This window comes from Leptodactylus fuscus, chromosome 6 (assembly GCF_031893055.1).
Source record: "Leptodactylus fuscus isolate aLepFus1 chromosome 6, aLepFus1.hap2, whole genome shotgun sequence".
NCBI lineage: Eukaryota > Metazoa > Chordata > Amphibia > Anura > Leptodactylidae > Leptodactylus > Leptodactylus fuscus.
In genome coordinates this window covers 60,811,307-60,834,099 of record NC_134270.1, presented here as the reverse complement: position 1 = coordinate 60,834,099, position 22,793 = coordinate 60,811,307, and the positions used below count along the sequence as shown (strand labels likewise).

At 44.8% G+C, this 22,793-nt stretch overlaps 1 protein-coding gene across 2 annotated transcripts; it reads left to right on the top strand.

Moving 5' to 3' along the window:
* The first annotated feature begins 668 nt into the window (after positions 1 to 668).
* Positions 669 to 20,843, top strand: LOC142210710 (uncharacterized). 2 transcript variants are annotated; one of them, XM_075280074.1, is made up of 4 exons: positions 669 to 732; positions 16,924 to 16,998; positions 17,437 to 19,311; positions 20,242 to 20,843. In XM_075280074.1, exons 2-4 carry the CDS (start codon positions 16,931 to 16,933, stop codon positions 20,264 to 20,266), a joined length of 1,968 nt encoding a protein of 655 aa, XP_075136175.1. In that variant the 5' UTR covers positions 669 to 732; positions 16,924 to 16,930; the 3' UTR covers positions 20,267 to 20,843. The 2 variants fall into 2 exon arrangements, with proteins under 2 accessions (XP_075136175.1, XP_075136174.1); XM_075280073.1 differs by having other exon boundaries at positions 17,437 to 20,843.
* The last annotated feature ends 1,950 nt before the right edge of the window (positions 20,844 to 22,793 follow it).

The following is a 22,793-nucleotide window of genomic DNA, read 5'->3' as shown; positions in this document are numbered from 1 at the left end:
GGAAGAGCAGTGAACTGAAGTAAGGCTAGGGGCAGGGTGATCTTTAATGTGAATCTATGCAGTAATCTGCCATCCGGAGTGTTACCACCGACTATCCAGATTGCTGACAAATACCAATGAGACAGCGGAGATTGTATCTGCTACAAGATGGCGAAATCAGAGAATAAAATAGCATTTGCCATTAGTAACCGCATATACTAGTGACACCGAATCCCCTACCCTGTACTACAGGTGATCCCTAGTCACACACTCGCCTCCATCCATACACAGCTCATAGCCTCGTAAGCCAAGCTCACACTCTGCCTCGCTGGACTCGCAGCATGGCTTCCTCCCTCTCCAGGCCTCCAGCTCCGAGCACATGCCGCTCACCACACGTCATCCCGCCCGCACAAAAGCGCCCAGGGCTGGCCAGAGCTCGACAACACAATTCATGCCAACGCAGGGCACGGACCGGTACTCACAACGGTCTCTATCACCCCATTCTGCCGGTTGTGGCCCCAGAGCCTCAGTCCCACTACCTACCATGGCGGCGGCTGCGAGAGAAAGAGAGAGATCACGACAGCTCTCGCGAGACGTTATGGAGGGCAGGGCTCTGGAGACGGGATCTCGCGAGATTTAATGTGTGGTCACATGACAGAGACGACGACAAACACTAGAGAGCGCTAAATAGTGGCGGCCATATTGGAGAAGACACATCGCCTGGAAGTAGAGTGGATTTACTGACGGCTACTGGTATGTGTGTGTCTGGGAACCTGGATCCACTATGTTACCACCACTGTGATAATACGGCGATGTACCCTCATATCACGATATGATAATAATATATACTGTTGTACCCTCATATCACACAGCATTAATAATACACTGTCTGCTGTACCCTCATATCACACTGTAATAGTAATAATAATACACTGCTGTACCCTCATAACATACAGTAATAATAATAATACACTGCTGTACCCTCATATCACACAGTAATAATAATAATACACTGCTGTACCCTCATATCACACTGTAATAGTAATAATAATACACTGCTGTACCCTCATAACATACAGTAATAATAATAATACACTGCTGTACCCTCATGTAACACTATAATAATACACTGCTGTACCCTCATATCACACAGTAATAATAATAATACACTGCTGTACCATCATATCACATTATAATAATAATACACTGCTATGCCCTCATATCACACTATAATATTAATAAAAATACACTGCTATACCCTCATATCACATAGTAATATTAATACACTGCTATACCCTCATATCACACTATAATATTAATAATAATAATAATACACTGCTATACCCTCATATCACACTATAATATTAATACACTGCTATACCCTCATATCACACTATAATATTAATAATAATAATACACTGCTATACCCTCATATCACATAGTAATAATAATACACTGCTTTACCCTCATATCACATAGTAATAATAATACACTGCTGTACCCTCATATCACACTTTAATAATAATAATACACTGCTGTACCCTCATATCACACAGTAATAATAATACACTGCTATACCCTCATATCACACTGTAATAATAATACACTGCTATACCCTCATATCACACTATAATAATAATAATACACTGCTATACCCTCATATCACACTTTAATAATAATACACTGCTATACCCTCATATCACACTATAATATTAATACACTGCTATACCCTCATATCACACTATAATAATAATAATAATACACTGCTATACCCTCATATCACACTATAATAATAATACACTGCTATACCCTCATATCACACTATAATAATAATACACTGCTTTACCCTCATATCACACTGTAATAATAATACACTGCTGTGCCCTCATATCACACATTAATAATAATACACTGCTGTACCCTCATATCACACAGTAATAATAATACACTGCTGTGCCCTCATATCACACAGTAATAATAATAATACACTGCTGTACCCTCATATCACACAGTAATAATAATACACTGCTGTGCCCTCATATCACACATTAATAATAATACACTGCTGTACCCTCATATCACACATTAATAATAATACACTGCTGTACCCTCATATCATATAATAATACATTGCTATACCCTCATACCATACAGTAATAATAATAATAATACACTGTCTGCTGTACCCTTCTATCATACAGTTGTACTAATAATAATAAACTGCTGTACCCCCATATCACTCAGTAATGATAGTGCACTGCTGTACCCCCATATTACTCAGTAATGATAGTGCACTGCTGTACCCTGATATCACGCTATAATAACAAGAGCAATACAGTGCTATAGCCTCATATCACATAATAATAATTAATAATATGCTGCTGTCGTCTTATATCACACTATAAAAATATTCCATGTTTGTAGCCTCATAGTACACAGCAATATAATAATCCACTAGTGTACTTCCACATATCTCACAGTAATAATAGTACACTGCTGTACTCTCATATCACACAGCATTAACAATACACTGTCTGCTGTACCCTCATATCACACAGTGCTAATAGAACACTGCTGTACCCTCATATCACATTATAATAATAATACCGGTAATACCCTGCTCTACCCCATAGCAATAGTAATACACTGTCTGTTTTACCTTCATATCATACAGTGATAATAAAAATACACTGTCTTCTGTACCCTTATATCACACAGTACTAATAATACACTGCTGTACCCTCATATCACACTATAATAATAATAATACACTGCTGTACCCTCATTATCACACTATAATAATAATAATACACTGCTCTACCCCCATAGCAATAGTAATACACTGTCTGCTGTACCTTCATATCATACAGTGATAATAATAATACACTGTCTTCTGTACCCTTATATCACACAGTACTAATAATACACTGCTGTACCTTCATATCACACAGTAATAATAATAATAAACTGCTGTACCCTCATATCACGCGATAATAACAACAGCAATACAGTGCTATAGCCTCATATCACATAAAAATAATAATTAATAATATACTGATGTAGCCTCATATCACACAGGTAATATAATAGTCCACTAGTGTACTTCCATATCACACAATAATAATAGTACACTGCTGTATTCCCATGCCACAAATCAGAACACAATAATACAGTGCTATACTCCTATATCACACTATTATAATAATACACTTCTATACCCTCATGTCAACCTATAATAACAGTAATAATGCACTGCTGTACTCTCATATTACACTGTAATAAAAATTGCTACACTGCTATAGCCTCATATCACACAGTATTAATAAGAATAATACACTGCTGTACCCTCATATCACACTATAATAATATACTGCTTTAGCCTCATATCACAAAGAAATATAATAATATACTGCTGTACCCCAATATCAGAATATAATATTATAGTGCATACTATATCACATTATAATAATACACCACACTATATTACACTCATTACCAAAAATAACACACCCAGAAGGAAATTTCAAATAGCTGCAAAATTGAAGTTGTGACAGATATGTAAATGATTATATATGGAGGTTATGGGGGTTATGTGCACCCACAATTTTTAATACTGGTATACAGTGCCATTGTCTGACTGGGAATTCAAAGAATATATGGGGGTTATGTGCACCCACAATTTTTACTACTGGTATACAGTGCCATTGTCTGACTGGGAATTCAAAGAATATATGGGGGTTATGTGCACCCACAATTTTTAATACTGGTATACAGTGCCATTGTCTGACTGGGAATTCAAAGAATATATGGGGGTTATGTGCACCCACAATTTTTACTACTGGTATATAGTGCCATTGTCTGACTGGGAATTCAAAGAATATATGGGGGTTATGTGCACCCACAATTTTTAATACTGGTATACAGTGCCATTGTCTGACTGGGAATTCAAAGAATATATGGGGGTTATGTGCACCCACAATTTTTAATACTGGTATACAGTGCCATTGTCTGACTGGGAATTCAAAGAATATATGGGGGTTATGTGCACCCACAATTTTTAATACTGGTATACAGTGCCATTGTCTGACTGGGAATTCAAAGAATATATGGGGGTTATGTGCACCCACAATTTTTGCTACTGCTATACAGTTCCATTGTCTGACTGGGAATTCAAAGAATATATGGGGGTTATGTGCACCCACAATTTTTAATACTGGTATACAGTGCCATTGTCTGACTGGGAATTCAAAGAATATATGGGGGTTATGTGCACCCACAATTTTTACTACTGGTATATAGTGCCATTGTCTGACTGGGAATTCAAAGAATATATGGGGGTTATGTGCACCCACAATTTTTAATACTGGTATACAGTGCCATTGTCTGACTGGGAATTCAAAGAATATATGGGGGTTATGTGCACCCACAATTTTTACTACTGGTATACAGTGCCATTGTCTGACTGGGAATTCAAAGAATATATGGGGGTTATGTGCACCCACAATTTTTACTACTGGTATACAGTGCCATTGTCTGACTGGGAATTCAAAGAATATATGGGGGTTACGTGCACCCACAATTTTTGCTACTGCTATACAGTTCCATTGTCTCACTGGGAATTCAAAGAATATATGGGGGTTATGTGCACCCACAATTTTTAATACTGGTATACAGTGCCATTGTCTGACTGGGAATTCAAAGAATATATGGGGGTTATGTGCACCCACAATTTTTACTACTGGTATATAGTGCCATTGTCTGACTGGGAATTCAAAGAATATATGGGGGTTATGTGCACCCACAATTTTTACTACTGGTATATAGTGCCATTGTCTGACTGGGAATTCAAAGAATATATGGGGGTTATGTGCACCCACAATTTTTACTACTGGTATACAGTGCCATTGTCTGACTGGGAATTCAAAGAATATATGGGGGTTATGTGCACCCACAATTTTTACTACTGGTATACAGTGCCATTGTCTGACTGGGAATTCAAAGAATATATGGGGGTTCCGTGCACCCACAATTTTTGCTACTGCTATACAGTTCCATTGTCTCACTGGGAATTCAAAGAATATATGGGGGTTATGTGCACCCACAATTTTTAATACTGGTATACAGTGCCATTGTCTGACTGGGAATTCAAAGAATATATGGGGGTTATGTGCACCCACAATTTTTACTACTGGTATATAGTGCCATTGTCTGACTGGGAATTCAAAGAATATATGGGGGTTATGTGCACCCACAATTTTTAATACTGGTATACAGTGCCATTGTCTGACTGGGAATTCAAAGAATATATGGGGGTTACGTGCACCCACAATTTTTGCTACTGCTATACAGTTCCATTGTCTGACTGGGAATTCAAAGAATATATGGGGGTTATGTGCACCCACAATTTTTAATACTGGTATACAGTGCCATTGTCTGACTGGGAATTCAAAGAATATATGGGGGTTATGTGCACCCACAATTTTTACTACTGGTATATAGTGCCATTGTCTGACTGGGAATTCAAAGAATATATGGGGGTTATGTGCACCCACAATTTTTAATACTGGTATACAGTGCCATTGTCTGACTGGGAATTCAAAGAATATATGGGGGTTATGTGCACCCACAATTTTTACTACTGGTATACAGTGCCATTGTCTGACTGGGAATTCAAAGAATATATGGGGGTTATGTGCACCCACAATTTTTAATACTGGTATACAGTGCCATTGTCTGACTGGGAATTCAAAGAATATATGGGGGTTATGTGCACCCACAATTTTTACTACTGGTATATAGTGCTATTGTCTGACTGGGAATTCAAAGAATATATGGGGGTTATGTGCACCCACAATTTTTAATACTGGTATACAGTGCCATTGTCTGACTGGGAATTCAAAGAATATATGGGGGTTATGTGCACCCACAATTTTTAATACTGGTATACAGTGCCATTGTCTGACTGGGAATTCAAAGAATATATGGGGGTTATGTGCACCCACAATTTTTAATACTGGTATACAGTGCCATTGTCTGACTGGGAATTCAAAGAATATATGGGGGTTACGTGCACCCACAATTTTTGCTACTGCTATACAGTTCCATTGTCTGACTGGGAATTCAAAGAATATATGGGGGTTATGTGCACCCACAATTTTTAATACTGGTATACAGTGCCATTGTCTGACTGGGAATTCAAAGAATATATGGGGGTTATGTGCACCCACAATTTTTACTACTGGTATATAGTGCCATTGTCTGACTGGGAATTCAAAGAATATATGGGGGTTATGTGCACCCACAATTTTTAATACTGGTATACAGTGCCATTGTCTGACTGGGAATTCAAAGAATATATGGGGGTTATGTGCACCCACAATTTTTACTACTGGTATACAGTGCCATTGTCTGACTGGGAATTCAAAGAATATATGGGGGTTATGTGCACCCACAATTTTTACTACTGGTATATAGAGCCATTGTCTGACTGGGAATTCAAAAAATATATGGGGGTTATGTGCACCCACAATTTTTACTACTGGTATACAGTGCCATTGTCTGACTGGGAATTCAAAGAATATATGGGGGTTATGTGCACCCACAATTTTTACTACTGGTATACAGTGCCATTGTCTGACTGGGAATTCAAAGAATATATGGGGGTTACGTGCACCCACAATTTTTGCTACTGCTATACAGTTCCATTGTCTCACTGGGAATTCAAAGAATATATGGGGGTTATGTGCACCCACAATTTTTAATACTGGTATACAGTGCCATTGTCTGACTGGGAATTCAAAGAATATATGGGGGTTATGTGCACCCACAATTTTTACTACTGGTATATAGTGCCATTGTCTGACTGGGAATTCAAAGAATATATGGGGGTTATGTGCACCCACAATTTTTAATACTGGTATACAGTGCCATTGTCTGACTGGGAATTCAAAGAATATATGGGGGTTATGTGCACCCACAATTTTTACTACTGGTATATAGTGCCATTGTCTGACTGGGAATTCAAAGAATATATGGGGGTTATGTGCACCCACAATTTTTACTACTGGTATATAGTGCCATTGTCTGACTGGGAATTCAAAGAATATATGGGGGTTATGTGCACCCACAATTTTTACTACTGGTATATAGTGCCATTGTCTGACTGGGAATTCAAAGAATATATGGGGGTTATGTGCACCCACAATTTTTACTACTGGTATATAGTGCCATTGTCTGACTGGGAATTCAAAGAATATATGGGGGTTATGTGCACCCACAATTTTTACTACTGGTATACAGTGCCATTGTCTGACTGGGAATTCAAAGAATATATGGGGGTTATGTGCACCCACAATTTTTACTACTGGTATACAGTGCCATTGTCTGACTGGGAATTCAAAGAATATATGGGGGTTCCGTGCACCCACAATTTTTGCTACTGCTATACAGTTCCATTGTCTCACTGGGAATTCAAAGAATATATGGGGGTTATGTGCACCCACAATTTTTAATACTGGTATACAGTGCCATTGTCTGACTGGGAATTCAAAGAATATATGGGGGTTATGTGCACCCACAATTTTTACTACTGGTATATAGTGCCATTGTCTGACTGGGAATTCAAAGAATATATGGGGGTTATGTGCACCCACAATTTTTAATACTGGTATACAGTGCCATTGTCTGACTGGGAATTCAAAGAATATATGGGGGTTATGTGCACCCACAATTTTTAATACTGGTATACAGTGCCATTGTCTGACTGGGAATTCAAAGAATATATGGGGGTTATGTGCACCCACAATTTTAATACTGGTATACAGTGCCATTGTCTGACTGGGAATTCAAAGAATATATGGGGGTTACGTGCACCCACAATTTTTGCTACTGCTATACAGTTCCATTGTCTGACTGGGAATTCAAAGAATATATGGGGGTTATGTGCACCCACAATTTTTAATACTGGTATACAGTGCCATTGTCTGACTGGGAATTCAAAGAATATATGGGGGTTATGTGCACCCACAATTTTTACTACTGGTATATAGTGCCATTGTCTGACTGGGAATTCAAAGAATATATGGGGGTTACGTGCACCCATAATTTTTGCTACTGGTAGATAGTGCCATTGTCTCACTGGGAATTCCACAAATAATTTGGGGATTCATTCACCCTACATCTCAGGCTCTTGCCATATTCACCCAGGTTGTCAGTGCTGCACCAGCTCGTTCCCAGACAGCTCGGCCCGAAAAACACGTTACCTATATAGAGGATTTGGACAATGAAGACAACATGTTCTAAATCTAATGTCTGCACCTTCTCCAGAATTAAAATAAAGGCAGCGTTTAACTTTCAAATAGCACTGCACAAAGGAAGAGCTTATCAGCTTGTCTCATGACATGCTACTGAAAAGTTTCATTTGTGTATCTTAATGTAAATATAGTTGTATAAGCTTTTTGGGTTTTAGGCACTGCCAAGTTATTTATTACCACCCGCTCCCTTATAATGATGATGACACCAAAGTCACTGTGGGTGTTCAGAGCTCACAGCTTTGGGTGACATTTGTCTTGCTCTCTGTCGGTACCAGCTGTCTTTTTGGATACCGTAAAGTTATGTTGACTTTATTAACAGCTATAGAAGCTTTAGCCAGGTTGTGACGGTGTGTAACCCTAACAACACTAAGTGGGATACACATTAATAGTCAGTCTATGTACGCTAAACGTATCACTGAAGTAATTTTTTTTCCCTCTCCCCTAATATAAGAAAGGAACAGACATTAGACCTAGACCGGGGTTCGAGGCTTGAAAAAATCCAGTATTATTTGTTCTTCATGATGTGAAATATGTGTTGAAAAGCAACCCAAGATGAAGTCAGCCATGTGTGCCAGTGTGTTACTTGGCATGCCTTTGCTGGCCCCAACTGTAAGGGTCACTCTCCATTTCCTCCATTTTCCACTCCCCTTCACACCATTTGTGGTGAAGCAATGGGATGCACTGAAGTGCACCCTCTAGCCTCGTGTGGGATAGGGACATCAGATGCCACTCCAACCCCCTCGTCTTCCTCCGCCAGCCAACGGTGCGAAGATGAGAGGAGTGTGCTCTGAATGTTTTCTGCCTAGCAGAGGCTAGTTCTCACTTACGAAAATGGCCCCACTTTGACCTGTATATCAGGCACAATGGTGTAGGTTTCAAAGAAACATGGCACCAACAAGTTGGAAAACGTGGGCCATGCGTGGACCGTGTTTGAGTCTGGCAAGCTCCAGATCTGCTACCAGGTTCCAGCCATTATCACAGGCGCAAAAATGCCAGGCCCCAGGTGTAGCAGGGAAAAAAAAATGCCATCTCAGCCAGGATGGCATCCCTGACCTCGGAGGCACTGTGCTGTCTGTCCCCCAAGCTGATCAGTTTCAGCACGGCCTGCTGACATCTCCCCATGCCAGTGTTACAGTGTTTTCCGCTAGTAGCTGGGGTGGAGGTTGCAGCTTCGTAGGGTTTCAGTCTACTCCTGCCATGAATTTTGGCCTGGGAGAGGAGATAGGCCACCCCAGTTTGCACCCGGGGAACAGACTCCACCACATTCACCCTGCCTGTCATTAAAGATAAGCACTGCAGCATCCCTGACCACAGGCGCTTGTCCATGTGTCGGTGGTCAAGTGGACCTTGCAGCAAAGCGCAGAGCTCTGGGCCCGACTGATGTTATGGGACACATGCAGGCGCAAGGCAGAGACAGCACACCAAGAGAAGTAGTAACGGCTAGGCCCAGCATAGGGAGGTGCCCCAGCTGCCATCTGCTGACGGAAGGCCTGGGTCTCCAGAAGCATAAACAAACACCAACATCTCCAGGGCCAGCAGTTTATCGATGAGGCTGTTACAGGCTTGGGCATGGGGGTGGGTTGTATTGTACTTCTGCCTGCAATGAAAAGCTTGGGAAATGTGGAGTGGCTGGGAAGAGGCGCATGATGGTGCAGGCCAAAAGGGCGCATGAGGGTGAACTCCCCAATGTGTCAGAGATAGGTGTGTAGGTGTCCTTGCATCATATACTTGCACCATATTTGGCTTTGGAAGTTAATTTTGTGCCAAAAAGTGGTTAAGACAGCGATCCCTCAGCTACTCCCGTTACACTGTCTATTGAAGTTACCATCTGTGGAAGTGGACCACCATTTCTAAGATCCCAAAGGAAGCAGGCAAGAGATGTGCAGTTCAGAAAAAAAGATGAGAAAATAAGTTTAGGCTGTAGAGCACAGAGGGATCGGAGAGGACAGAGCTGGTGTCGGCCAGGTATTCCCACAACATGCGCCTATACTTGTCCCTCCTGGTGACACTAGGCCCCTGAGTGGCAGTAATTTGTCCAGGGGGGCCATTAACGTGTTCCAGACCTAGGAATAAGTCTTCCAACAGGGTAGAGTTTTGCATGCCTTTGCTTCTACCCACTGTTTTTGCTGCTTAGCTTCCCTCCACATCTACTCTGCTTTCACCCCTAAACATCACCCCAGTTTATGCCTTTGCTTCTACCCAGGTTTTTTGTTGATTTAGCTTCCCTCTACATCTACACTGCTTTAGCCCCTAGACATCACCCCTGTCCATGTGGGGTCGGTGGCCTCGTCATCCACCAACTCCTCTTCCAATTGCGCACTGCCCCCTTACTGCAAACCGCACATGACCACAGCTTGCCTTGATGGCAACTGTGTCTCATGATCCCCACTTAGGTCCAGACAAGTCGGTGGCGGGTCCAAAACCCCAAAATTGGAAGGAAATGGCAGATGCTGCAGTATTTCTAACACCTGTTCCTGGTGCTCAGGCCTGGTCTGTGTTGTACCCTGCTTAACGCATCTGCCATATCCGAAGTTGTGCTGAGCGCATGCTAATGTTTCGTGTCCAGTGCAATGGATGGGATGGGATTTCACATAAGTCTGCCACCCATGGCCACTCATGGTTGAGCAACTGAGGGAGTTGACTTTGACGAACCCGAGGGTTTTGGAGTTGGAACTACATCAAAGGTCTGTGCTGCTCACACACTCTGCTCAACACATGATATGTTTAGTGCCAGCAGTGTGGAGACGTCGCACAACAGCCGTTGTTCCAGCAGGTACAGGCGTTGTAGGAGTGCATAGAGGCTAGCAGCGGCAACTATACACTTTAAAAACTATCCGCACAAGCACCACACTTTCACCAGTAGCTCAGGAACATTGGGGTACCTTTTTCAAAAGATTAGCAGCAATGAGTTAAAAACGTGGCCCAGGCATGGAATATGTTGCAGGCTGCCAAGCTACAGAGCCAATCCCAGGTTACGGCCATTATCACACATGACAACATGCCTGGGCCCAGGTGCAGTGGCAAAAACCACATTGCCGTCTCATCGAGGATGGCATGACTCACTTTGTAGGCAGTGTGCTGTCTAGCCCCCAAGCTGATGAGCTTCAGCACGGCCCGCTGACGTCTCCCCACACCAGTGTTGCAGCGTTTCCAGCTCGTAGCTGGGGTCAATTTAACAGCGGAGGAGGGTGGTGTTTCAGCCCTCCTCCCAGGAATGTTGTGTGGGGAGACAAGTCAGGCCACCACATTTTGCGACCCGGTCCACGCCTCAACTACATTCAACCACTGTGCCCAAATTGAAAGTTAGCGTCCCTGTCCACATGCACTTGTCCATTCGTAACTGGTCACATGGAACTTTAGGGCTAAGCGCTGAATTTAGGGACCGCCTCATGTTTGGGGGAAAGTGCTGGTGTGGACGGCACAGTGCGGTGGCGCAGTAGACACTCTGCCCAAAAAGGGCAGAGTGTCCCCCAGCCGGGATTCCAACATCTCCTGGGCCAGATTTCTTGAGATGAGGCCGTTGAAGCCTTGGGCATGTGGGTGGGTTGCGCTGTACTTTAGCATGAAATGAAAGGCTTGGGAGATGGGGAGTTGCTGGGAAGAGGCGCATGATGGCGCGGGCAAAAGGAGAAATGGCAGGAAAAGGTGAGGATAAGGGTGAACTCCCCAAAGTGTCAGAGGCAGATGTGGAGGTGTCCTGGCTCCTGGTCTGGACTGCAGCGCCAGCCCTGTCAACAGTGGAAGAGGCAGTGGCCGCCAGGCCAAACGACGATTATCCTGCGCTTGCTCTCACCCACTGAGCCCAGGGCTTGCCTTCCAAATGATGGCACCCGCAAGAGGTGGTGAGATTCCTCTCCGCAGATCTCCAAACCATCTTGGACTTGCAAATTGCACTAAATTTGTCATGTAACTGACATGTATATGATGAGTCTATCCATTGTCTGTTCATTTTGGTGAAAGTCAGCCTGTCAGCTGACAGACAGCTGTGCTTGTCAGTGATGATGCCACCGGCTGCTTGTACCCCCAGTTTTTGCTGCTTAGCTTGCCTCCACATCCACACTGCTTTTGCCCCTACACATCACCCCTATCCATGCCTGTGCCTCTAGCCATAAGTCTGCCACCCATGGAAACTCATGGTGCAGAAAGTGAGGGAGCTGACTCTGAGGAACCCTTGGGTTTTGTAGCTGGTACTCCATCAAAGGTCTCTGCTGCTCACACACCCTGCTGAACATACGGTATCTAGGGTTAGAGCGTGTGGTGACCTCGCACAACAGTAGGTGCTTCAGGCAGATGTAGGCCTTGCTGGAGTGTATTGCGGCTAGCTCCAGGTACTGTAGACTTGGGAAAGTGGGTGTCCAAGTGCCGCACTTTCACCCTTAGCTCAGCTAATTTGGGGTATGTTTTTAAAAATCATTGCACCACTACATTGAACATGTGGGCCAGGCATGGAACGTGTTGGAGGCTGGCAAGCTCCAGAGCCCTCCAACAAGCTAAAAAACCTGGCCCCAGGGGCAGCGGGGATAAACAAATTGCCATCTCATCCAGGATGGCATCCCTGACCTCAGAGGCAGTGTGCTGTCCGTCTCCCAAGCTGATGAGCTTCAGCCCAGCCTGCTGACGTCTCCCCACACCAGTGTTGCAGCGTTTTCAGCTCGTAGCTGGGGTCAATCTAACAGCGGAGGAGGAGGAGGGTGGTGTTTCAGCCCTCCTCCCAGGAATGTTTTGTGGGGAAACAAGTCAGGAAAATTCTTGAAACGGGAGAGTTTTGCATCTTTGCCCTTGCTGCCTATGGACATCCCTTTGCCTCTAGCCACCATTTTCCCTGCTTTGCTTGCCTCCACATCCACACTGCTTTTGCCCCTAGACATCACCCCAGTCCATGCCTTAGCTTGTACCCCCAGTTTTTCCTGCTTAGCTTGCCTCCACATCCACACTGCTTTTGCCCCTAGACATCACCCCAGTCCATGCCTTAGCTTGTACCCCCAGTTTTTCCTGCTTAGCTTGCCTCCACATCCACACTGCTTTTGCCCCTAGACATCACCCCAGTCCATGCCTTAGCTTGTACCCCCAGTTTTTCCTGCTTAGCTTGCCTCCACATCCACACTGCTTTTGCCCCTAGACATCACCCCAGTCCATGCCTTAGCTTGTACCCCCAGTTTTTCCTGCTTAGCTTGCCTCCACATCCACACTGCTTTTGCCCCTAGACATCACCCCAGTCCATGCCTTAGCTTGTACCCCCAGTTTTTCCTGCTTAGCTTGCCTCCACATCCACACTGCTTTTGCTCCTAGACATCATCCCTATCCATGCCTCTTCCCCTAGCCATAACTCTGCCACCCCTGGAAACTCATGGTGCAGAAACTTTGGTTGCTGACTTTGAGGAACCCTTGGGTTTTGTAGATGGAACTCCATCAAAGGTCTGTGCAGCTCACACACCCTGCTCAAGATATGGTATTGTAGGGTTTCAGCGTGTGTGAATGACGGACAACAGCCTGTGTTTGGACAGATGTAGGCCTTGCTAGAGTGTTTTTAGGCTAGCAGCGACTCCTGTGCACTTGCAAAAGTGGGCGCACAAGCGCCGCATTTTCAACAGTAGCTTCGGTACATTTGGGTATGTTTTTAAAAAACTTTGCACCACTAGGTTAGACGTGGGCCAAACATGGAACGTGTTGGAGGCTGGCAAGCTCCATAGCCGCTACCAGGTTCCAGCCATTATCACAGGCGTAAAAATGCCAGGCCCCAGGTGTAGCAGGGAAAAAAAAATGCCATCTCAGCCAGGATGGCATCCCTGACCTCGGAGGCACTGTGCTGTCTGTCCCCCAAGCTGATGAGCTTCAGCACCGCCTGCTGACGTCTCCCCACACCAGTGTTTTAGCGTTTGCCGCTAGTAGCTGTGGTGGAGGTTGCAGCGTCGTAGGGTTTCAGTCTACTCCTGCCATGAATTTTGGCCTGGGAGAGGAGATAGGCCACCCCAGTTTGCACCCGGGGAACAGACTCCACCACATTCACCCTGCCTGTCATTAAAGATAAGCACTGCAGCATCCCTGACCACAGGCGCTTGTCCAAGTGTCGGTGGTCAAGTGGACCTTGCAGCAAAGCGCGGAACTAAGGGCCCACCTGATGTTGAGTGACACGTGCTGGTGCAAGGCGGGGACGCCACACCGGGAGAAGTTGAGACGGCTAGGGACGGCATAGTGAGGTGCCACAGTTGCCATCAGGTCCGGGAAGGCGGGAGTTTCAACAAGCCGGAACGCCAACCTCTCCTGGGCCAGCAGTTTAGCGATGTTGGCGTTCTAGGCTTGCGTGGGTGGGTGGTTAGCGGTGTATTTCTGCCGGCGCTCCAATGTCTGAGAGATGGTGGGTTGTTGTAAAGAAGCGCCTGATGGTGCCTTTGATGGTGCAGGAGAAGGAGATAAGACAGAAACAGGGGAGGATGAGGGAGAAGTCAACAAAGTGGCGGAGGCAGATGAAGTGATGTCCTGGCTCGTCCTCTGGAGTGCATCGCCAGCACTGTGAGCAGAGGCAGTGGCATGAACGGCGGGCGACGTTTGTCCTGCCGTTGCTGCCTGCCACTGATTCCATTGCTTGGATTCCAAATGACGGTGCATTGAAGTGGTGGACAGGTTGCTCTTCTCAGGGCCCCTACTCGATTTCGAGAGGCAAATTGTGTAGACGACACTATATCTGTCCTCGGCGCATTCCTTGAAAAAACTCTACACCTTCAAGAAACGTGCCCTCGATGGGGGAGTTTTTCTGGGCTGGGTACAAAAGGGAACATCTTCGGACATTCCGGGTCTGGCCTGGCTTCGGCAAAGCAGCTGACCTCTGCCTCTGGACATGTCTCTGCCTCTAGCTACCCTTTTTGGTGCTGCACCTGCCTCAACATCCACACTACTTTCCCAGCTTGACATCTGCCTTGTCCAGGTGGGGTCGGTGTCCTCGTCGTCCACCACCTCCTCTTCCAACTCCTGTTTCGCCTCCTCCTCCTGCACAATGCGCATGTCAACTGGCTGCCCTGACAGCAACTGCGTCTCATCGTCGTCGATGAGGGTGGGTTGCTGGTCATCCGCCACCAAATCGACCGGAGATGGAATGGAGGAGACTCTAGTGTTTGAGCATCTGGACACAGATACTCGTCTGTTAGGTCCGTGGAATCGCGAAATGGAGGGGCAGGTTGCGGTACAGTCAAAGGAAGGGAGAACAGCTCTGGGGAGCAGGGACAGTTGGGGTTATTGTTCTGGGAAGATTGGGAATTTTGGGTGGAAGGAGGACAAGACTGTTGGGTAAGAGGAGGTAGAGGCTGACTGGCTGGTGGACAATGTGCTTTAAGCGTTATCCGACAGCCATTGCAAGACCTGTTCCTGGTTCTCGGGCCTACTAATCTTTGTACCATTCAGCCTAGTTAATGTGGAACTTTTGTGCAAAGCGCAGAACTTAGGGCCCGCCTGATGTTAAGGGACACACGCTGGTACAAGGCTCAACTCACCCTAAGTGCCAAAAACACTGCTGGTGCAAGGCTCTACTCATGCCAAGGGCCTCAATCTCTGCTGGTAGCTCAGCTTAAGGTCATGTAACTTTGTTTGGAAGGGCTCATGTTAAGGGCTAGAAAAGTGAATTTTGGAAGGTCTTACCACATCACACACACACACACACACACACACACACACACACACACACACTCACACACACACACACACACTCAAAATGACAGTTAAGGGTGAGGGCTTTTGGAATTCCCATTGCCTATTCCATTTGTGGTTGTCATGGGGAACGTGATTTAAAGGAGTGGTTGTTACTGTTTGTTGAGCTTAAATTGGGGTTTGTGTCCATCCATTTGGATGGGTGAGAAAGATGTCCGGCCGTGAGCGGCGGTGAGCGTTTTACGCTCTCCGCCGCAAAACCGGGTTTTTAATCCGGACACAGAGTCGGACATGCAGTACTCTGTGTCCGGATTTTAGAAAACGGTTTCGCGGCGGAGAGCATAAAACACTCACCGCCACTCACGGCCGGACACGGTCTGTGTTTTCTGTTTTCTTGCATGTAGAAAACGGAAAGCACAGAACGGAGTGCTGAACGCAGGTGTGAACATAGCGTAACTTACTAATATACTGTTGTTCTCCATATCATAATAAAATAATACATTGCTGTAGCACCCACACAACAATAATATACTGCTGTACCCCAGTATCCCACTACTGTAATATACAGCTGTAGCTTTTTATCACACTATAACACTACTGTACTGCCATAAAACACTATAATAATACACTGCTGTACCCCCATATCCCACTATAATAATACACCACTGCACCCCTATATCACACTCTGTTATTGTATAGAGCTGCACCTCACTTTCAAAGCTATTTCTTCAAATGTGAAAAGCAAGTAGACATTAAGTACTGATCACTATGGCTGCCTTCCTGCTTCACCCCAATCTGTCTAGTAGTAACAACTTTACTGCTACATAAATTAGCATGTTTACCATTCAGTAATTTGGTAAAGCTGGGTGACACCTTGGGGTGAAATAGCAACTATGATGCTGACACCCTGCTTTCCCAGAAACTAAGAAGCCATTGTATTAAACTTTTGTCTGGTTGTGACAGATTTATGGCTGTTTTTTTTGTTTTTTTTCAGTGGCAAGATGACGGTGTGTGCCATGTTTGGGTGTACGAATCGCATGCACAAGGGTTGTGGAAAACACTTCTTCAGGTAATTCCAAGTTTTCCTGCACATCATATAGGAACCATCTAGTAAATGAAGTGTAAACAGTGGAAAGTTCTGCCACTTTCTAATAAACTCCGTATTACAGCTGCTCACCATTTTCAAGTTTTCATGTCTGCTTGCTGTCCATGAATAGGAAACTATACTGATCATAAGGGACATCCATTATTAAAGGGTTTTCCAGCCTCAGAAAATGAAGGGCTGTGTTTGATGAAAAGCAGCAGACTTACTCCCTCCACGCCTACAACACATGATCAATATTGCCAGAGCCTGTATTCCGGTGGTCTGGATATCGCCCAACCCACTTTCTTTCCTCCAACAAAGGACAACAGAGAGCTTTTCTTGGACAAATTTATGATTTATATTATTAGAAAGTTGCACCAATAACTATATAATGGATATAAATGTGCGATTTCTAATTTGTAGATTTCCCATGAAAGATCCAGAACGTCTCTCCAAGTGGATTGAAGCTGTCCAGAGAAATGATTGGACCCCATCCATTCACAGCAAAGTCTGCAGTGATCACTTTACAGAGAAAGACTACATGATACGTCCCGGGGCTGCCTGTCCTTATCTGCGCATGGATGCTGTGCCCACCCCTCTCTACCCCATCCAACGAAGGAAGAAGACTAAAAAGAGAAAATATACAAAAAAGACAACAAGCAAAACTGCCAACCCCAACGAAATAAAGGATGAGAAAATGGAGCAAGAGGTCCCAGGAAAGTCTGATGTGAGCTACACTCATGAAGAGGAAATGGGAATGCAGAGTGAAATGCAGATGGAGGAAAGACCAGGGAAAGAGGAGGGAACAGGGAAGGTGGAGGATCACACAAAGGGCAATAATCAGACAGAGGAAATGCAAGGTGTAGAGAGTGATGATGAATCGCAGCTTGAGCAGCCAGCGGTGAAACCTCAGCTTGAGAGTCAGACATTGGGACCGCAGCATGAGAATCAGGCGATGGGATCGCAGCGTGAGAATCAGGCGATGGGATCGCAGCTAGAGAGTCAGGCATTGGGACCGCAGCATGAGAATCAGTTTGTAGAACAGCAGCTTGAGAGTCAGGCAGTGGGACCGCAGCATGAGAATCAGTTTGTAGAACAGCAGCTTGAGAGTCAGGTGGTAAAACCGCAGCTTGAGAGTCAGGCGGTGAAACCACAGTTTGAGAGTCAGATATTGCAGAGTGAGGAGAAGACAATGGAAGCACAAGGACAAAAGAATGAGGAAATAACACAGGGAAAGATGCAGGTGGTAGGAGATGAGGAAGGAACGCAGGAGTTGGAAGCCCAGAACAAGAAAAATGAGAAGGAGACACAAGGAAGCGGAAAGCACGCAATAGACAATCAGGATGAAAAATTGAAGCCAAAAACACAGAGTGAGCAGCAGGTGGTTGCAAATAGGGAGTCACAAATCCCGGGTAATCAGCAGAGAGTGGAAGAGCAGGTAATGGAGGATGGGCCGGTAGCAACTAAACAGTCTGCTCATAAGCAATCAGTGGAAGCACCGGGCAGGAAACAGGGAGAAGGGGCACTGATTGAAAGCCGTTTACCAGATATGAGAATTGTAGTGCACCATACAAGTTGGCATGAACCAGCCAGACCTCCTTGTGAGAACCAAGCTGATTACATTACAGTTGACCATGCGTACTCTGCTGTGTCTGGTGACAAGGAGAATGACATTCCCACCCCTGTTGCTGACCCAAAAGTCGTTAAATTGAGACGAAAGATCAAATCCCTACAGAAGCAAGTCTTGCGCCAAGGTGCCAAGATCAAAAATCTGAAGAAAACACTGGTTGATTTACGGAAGAACAATATGATGGAGAGAGATCCGGAGCAGGTGATAGCAGAGCATTGCAGTGGCCTTGCTCAGGTTCTGTTCACTCAGCAGCTGAAGAATGGCTACCGGCGTCACAGTGTCACTCAGTACTGCAGCCCCATGAAGGAATTTGCCTTGAGTCTGTATTACGCCTCTCCAAAAGCCTACAAATTTTGCAGATTATTCCTGTGTCTTCCACATCCTGTATCATTGAGAAACTGGAAAGCAGCCAATGAGGGTAACCTTGAACCTTCAGCAGAGGAATCTGCACAACGTGGACCAGGGATGTCTGTGGGTGAGGGCCAGTTACATGATGCCTCTATGCAGGATGTAGTTGTGCACAAACCATCAAGTCAAGAGGGGCATTTGCCAGAGGCCCCTATGGAGGAGGGACCTATGTCAGTGATTCCAGTGCAAGAAGGACATTTATCGGTGATTCCAATGATGGAGGGGCATTTCTCAGTGGTTCCAATGCAGGACGGACATTTGTCAGTGGCTCCACTACGGGAAGGGCATTTGTCAGTGGCTCCAATACCAGACGGACATTTGTCAGTGGTTCCAATAGCGGACGGACATTTGTCAGTGGTTCCGATACAGGAGGGACATTTGTCAGTGATTCCTATTCAAGAGGGACATTTTTCAGTGGTTCCAATACAGGATGGACATTTGCCAGTGGCTCCAGTAACTGAAGGGCATTTTTCTGTGGCTCCAGTACAGGAGGGGCATTTCTCAGTGGCTCCAGTGCAGGAGGGACATTTGCCAGTGGCTCCAGTACAGGAGGGACATTTACCAGTGGCTCCAGTACAGGAGGGACATTTACCAGTGGATTCAGTACCTGAAGGGCATTTCTCAGTGGCTCCAGTATCTGAAGGACATTACACTGAGGCTCCAGTACAGGACGGACATTTACCAGTGGCTCCAGTACCTGAAGGGCATTTCTCAGTGGATCCAGTATCTGAAGGACATTACACTGAGGCTCCAGTACAGGACGGACATTTACCAGTGGCTCCAGTACCTGAAGGGCATTTCTCAGTGGATCCAGTATCTGAAGGGCATTACACTGAGGCTCCAGTACAGGACGGACATTTACCAGTGGCTCCAGTACCTGAAGGGCATTTCTCAGTGGATCCAGTATCTGAAGGGCATTACACTGAGGCTCCAGTACAGGAGGGACATTTACCAGTGGCTCCAGTACAGGAGGGACATTTACCAGTGGCTCCAGTACAGGAGGGACATTTACCAGTAGCTCCAGCACAGGAGGGACATTTACCAGTGGCTCCAGTACAGGAGGGACATTTGCCAGTGGCTCCAGTACAGGAGGGACATTTGCCAGTGGCTCCAGTACAGGAGGGACATTTCTGTGTGGCTCCAATACAGGAGGGACATTTGTCTGTGGTTCCAGTGCAGGAGGGACATAGCGATAGCTCATCTGTGCAGGAATAAACATGAGAATGAGCATATCTCCATAAGTAAGATTGCTGTGTTTCCCCTCCGCTTGCACCAAGAGCATTCTATAAAAGCAATTTTATTGCACATAGACTTGGTTCAGTTTTGCCATAGGGTGGACCCAAATTTCTTTCTACATTTATGTGTACAATAGAGCTAACTTTAGTACTACCGGTAGTAATTCTGATCTAGTCATTGAATGCTACACTGATTTAGAGCCAAACATCTGTCCATGACAATGGGAATGACTATGGCAATGCTGAACTGCCAGAATATGTGACAGTAAGTGTTGTCAGAGACTCTGAAAAGATTTTTCACACATAAAGGAGTTCTGCTGCTTCATAATGATGTGCTTCAGGGTGACCTGACTGTCTCTTTTCTCTAAGAGCATGTTAAAGCTTTACATTTCATTTTGCTTTTGTTATATAGTTGAATTGAACAGAATCAACATCTGCTGCAATGATAATGTCATAACCTCTTATTATATATTGAAGGATCTTGCTCTGGATCATAAGTCCTGGTTCTGTAGCACCATCCGTGTTCTAGTCTGTTGTTTCCTATGCAAATAAACTATCCAGAAATGTTGCATTACATTGTGCTGTGATCTGAGTAATGACCCTTATTACATGTTCTGCATTGTTGTAGTCTTATCTAGCATCACTGACCGGTCATTTCTGGGTCAGGATCAGAGTCTATGTATTTATAGCAGCCAGGTATGATACTACTTCTAAAGAAACACACAAAAAATGCAGCAGCTGTCTGTAGAGGGTGCTAAGACATATGCAAACTTTAGTGTATGAATTAAACTGCATTACTGCTGTAGTCACAAACTGTGTAGATAACACTAGGTTCACACTAGCGCCCGGAGTCCGTTCTGAGCTTTCCGTCTTCTGCATGCAGAAGATGGAAAGCTGTCAGACCGTGTCCGGCTGTGTGCATCGGTGAGCGTTTTATGCTCTCCGCCGCGAAACCGTTTTTTCAAAACCGGACACAGAGTACTGCATGTCCGACTCTGTATCCGATTTTAAAAAACGGTTTAGCGGCGGAGAGCATAAAACGCTCACCGGTGCTCATGGCCGGACATCTTTCAAACCCATTCAAATGAATGGGTTTGAAAGAGTCTTGCAGGTTTTCGTCTCCGCTCAGTTTTGTGCAGGAAACCTGCATGAACGGAGACCGGGCGCAGATGTGAACGAGCCCTGAATAAGATGCTACTATTTGAACAAATTATGAGAGCATATCTGCCCAGACAAGGAAGCCTCATTCAGTAGCGAACCTATACTATGCAGGTACTAGGATATTACTACTGCATGTTACCCACTGTTTTGTAAGTTATGATACCTGTGTAATGGAGGGGTCCGGTATCCCGTTGCGGCATTCTGCTCCTGATTAGGACCGGATGATTCTAGGATGGGCCTAGTCAGGAGAGAGTCTCACACCACAGCTGTCTCAGCCGTGGGAAGAAGGGCATCTCACTTCTTATTTCTGCTAGTGGAAAAAAAAACGCTAGCGGAAAAAAAAAGTGAATGACTCTCATTGAAGTCAATGGGAGCTTTTTTTGCAGGTGGATTTTGAGGCGGATTCTGCGTCAATATCCACCTGCAAAAAACTCTTGAGTGAACTAGTCCTAAGAGTGGAATCTACTACTGAATGAGGGTCAAAATCCACAGCATATACTGTCATGTGAATAGGCCCTAAGGGTCAATGCAAGACTCAGAAAATTGTTAGGACCATACAGTAATCATGCATCGCCGCTCAGGGCCTGCGTGTTCCCTAGTACTCCAGGTACAATGGAAGATTTATGGGGAAAAAAAAAAAAAATGGATGCGAGTCTGAGTGTCTTTAGTGTGCAGTCTTGAGGAAATCAGAACAGGACATGTTGTAACTTTTTTTCACGTCAACTGATGGTCCATGAGAAAAAAAAATAAGGGTCCATGAGGATTGAACGGTCCAACTGAAATCAGTAAGTCCGAGTCTAGTCAGAAACTTGGTTGTCTGAATAGGGGGCCTAAAACATTTCTGAGACTTACCATGAAGCTATCAAATGTAACATTTTGGTTTTGGTAATGCTGATAGTAAAAGACTATTTCCACAGCTTTTTACTTGGTACATTTGGTTAGGCTTCACCGGTTTGTGTTGAAAGAACGTTCTTCATTCCTACTTCAGACGTCTTTCGGTCTCCTCATTATTAATATTGTATTAACCAATTATAATGCAGTACAGTGTATGTTACAGAATCTGTAGGTTCTGTATCTTGCTTCTTCCAGGCAGGGCTTTATTCATCCATTATAGAGTTTAATACCTTGTCACCCACAAGGGAGTCCTGAAACCTCAGCCATCGATTTGAAAGAAAATCAGTAGAGACCTTGGACTGATTCTCAGATTTCTGACTCAGACATTCCGTTTGTATTGCTGCTAATATACTTGCTGAGTAGTCCTATTCAGTGGGGGTACTCTGTGTGTGGTACCCTGGACAGAAACCACAGTGATCAGACCTCCTGGGTCTCAAGACCCCTTGGGGGGT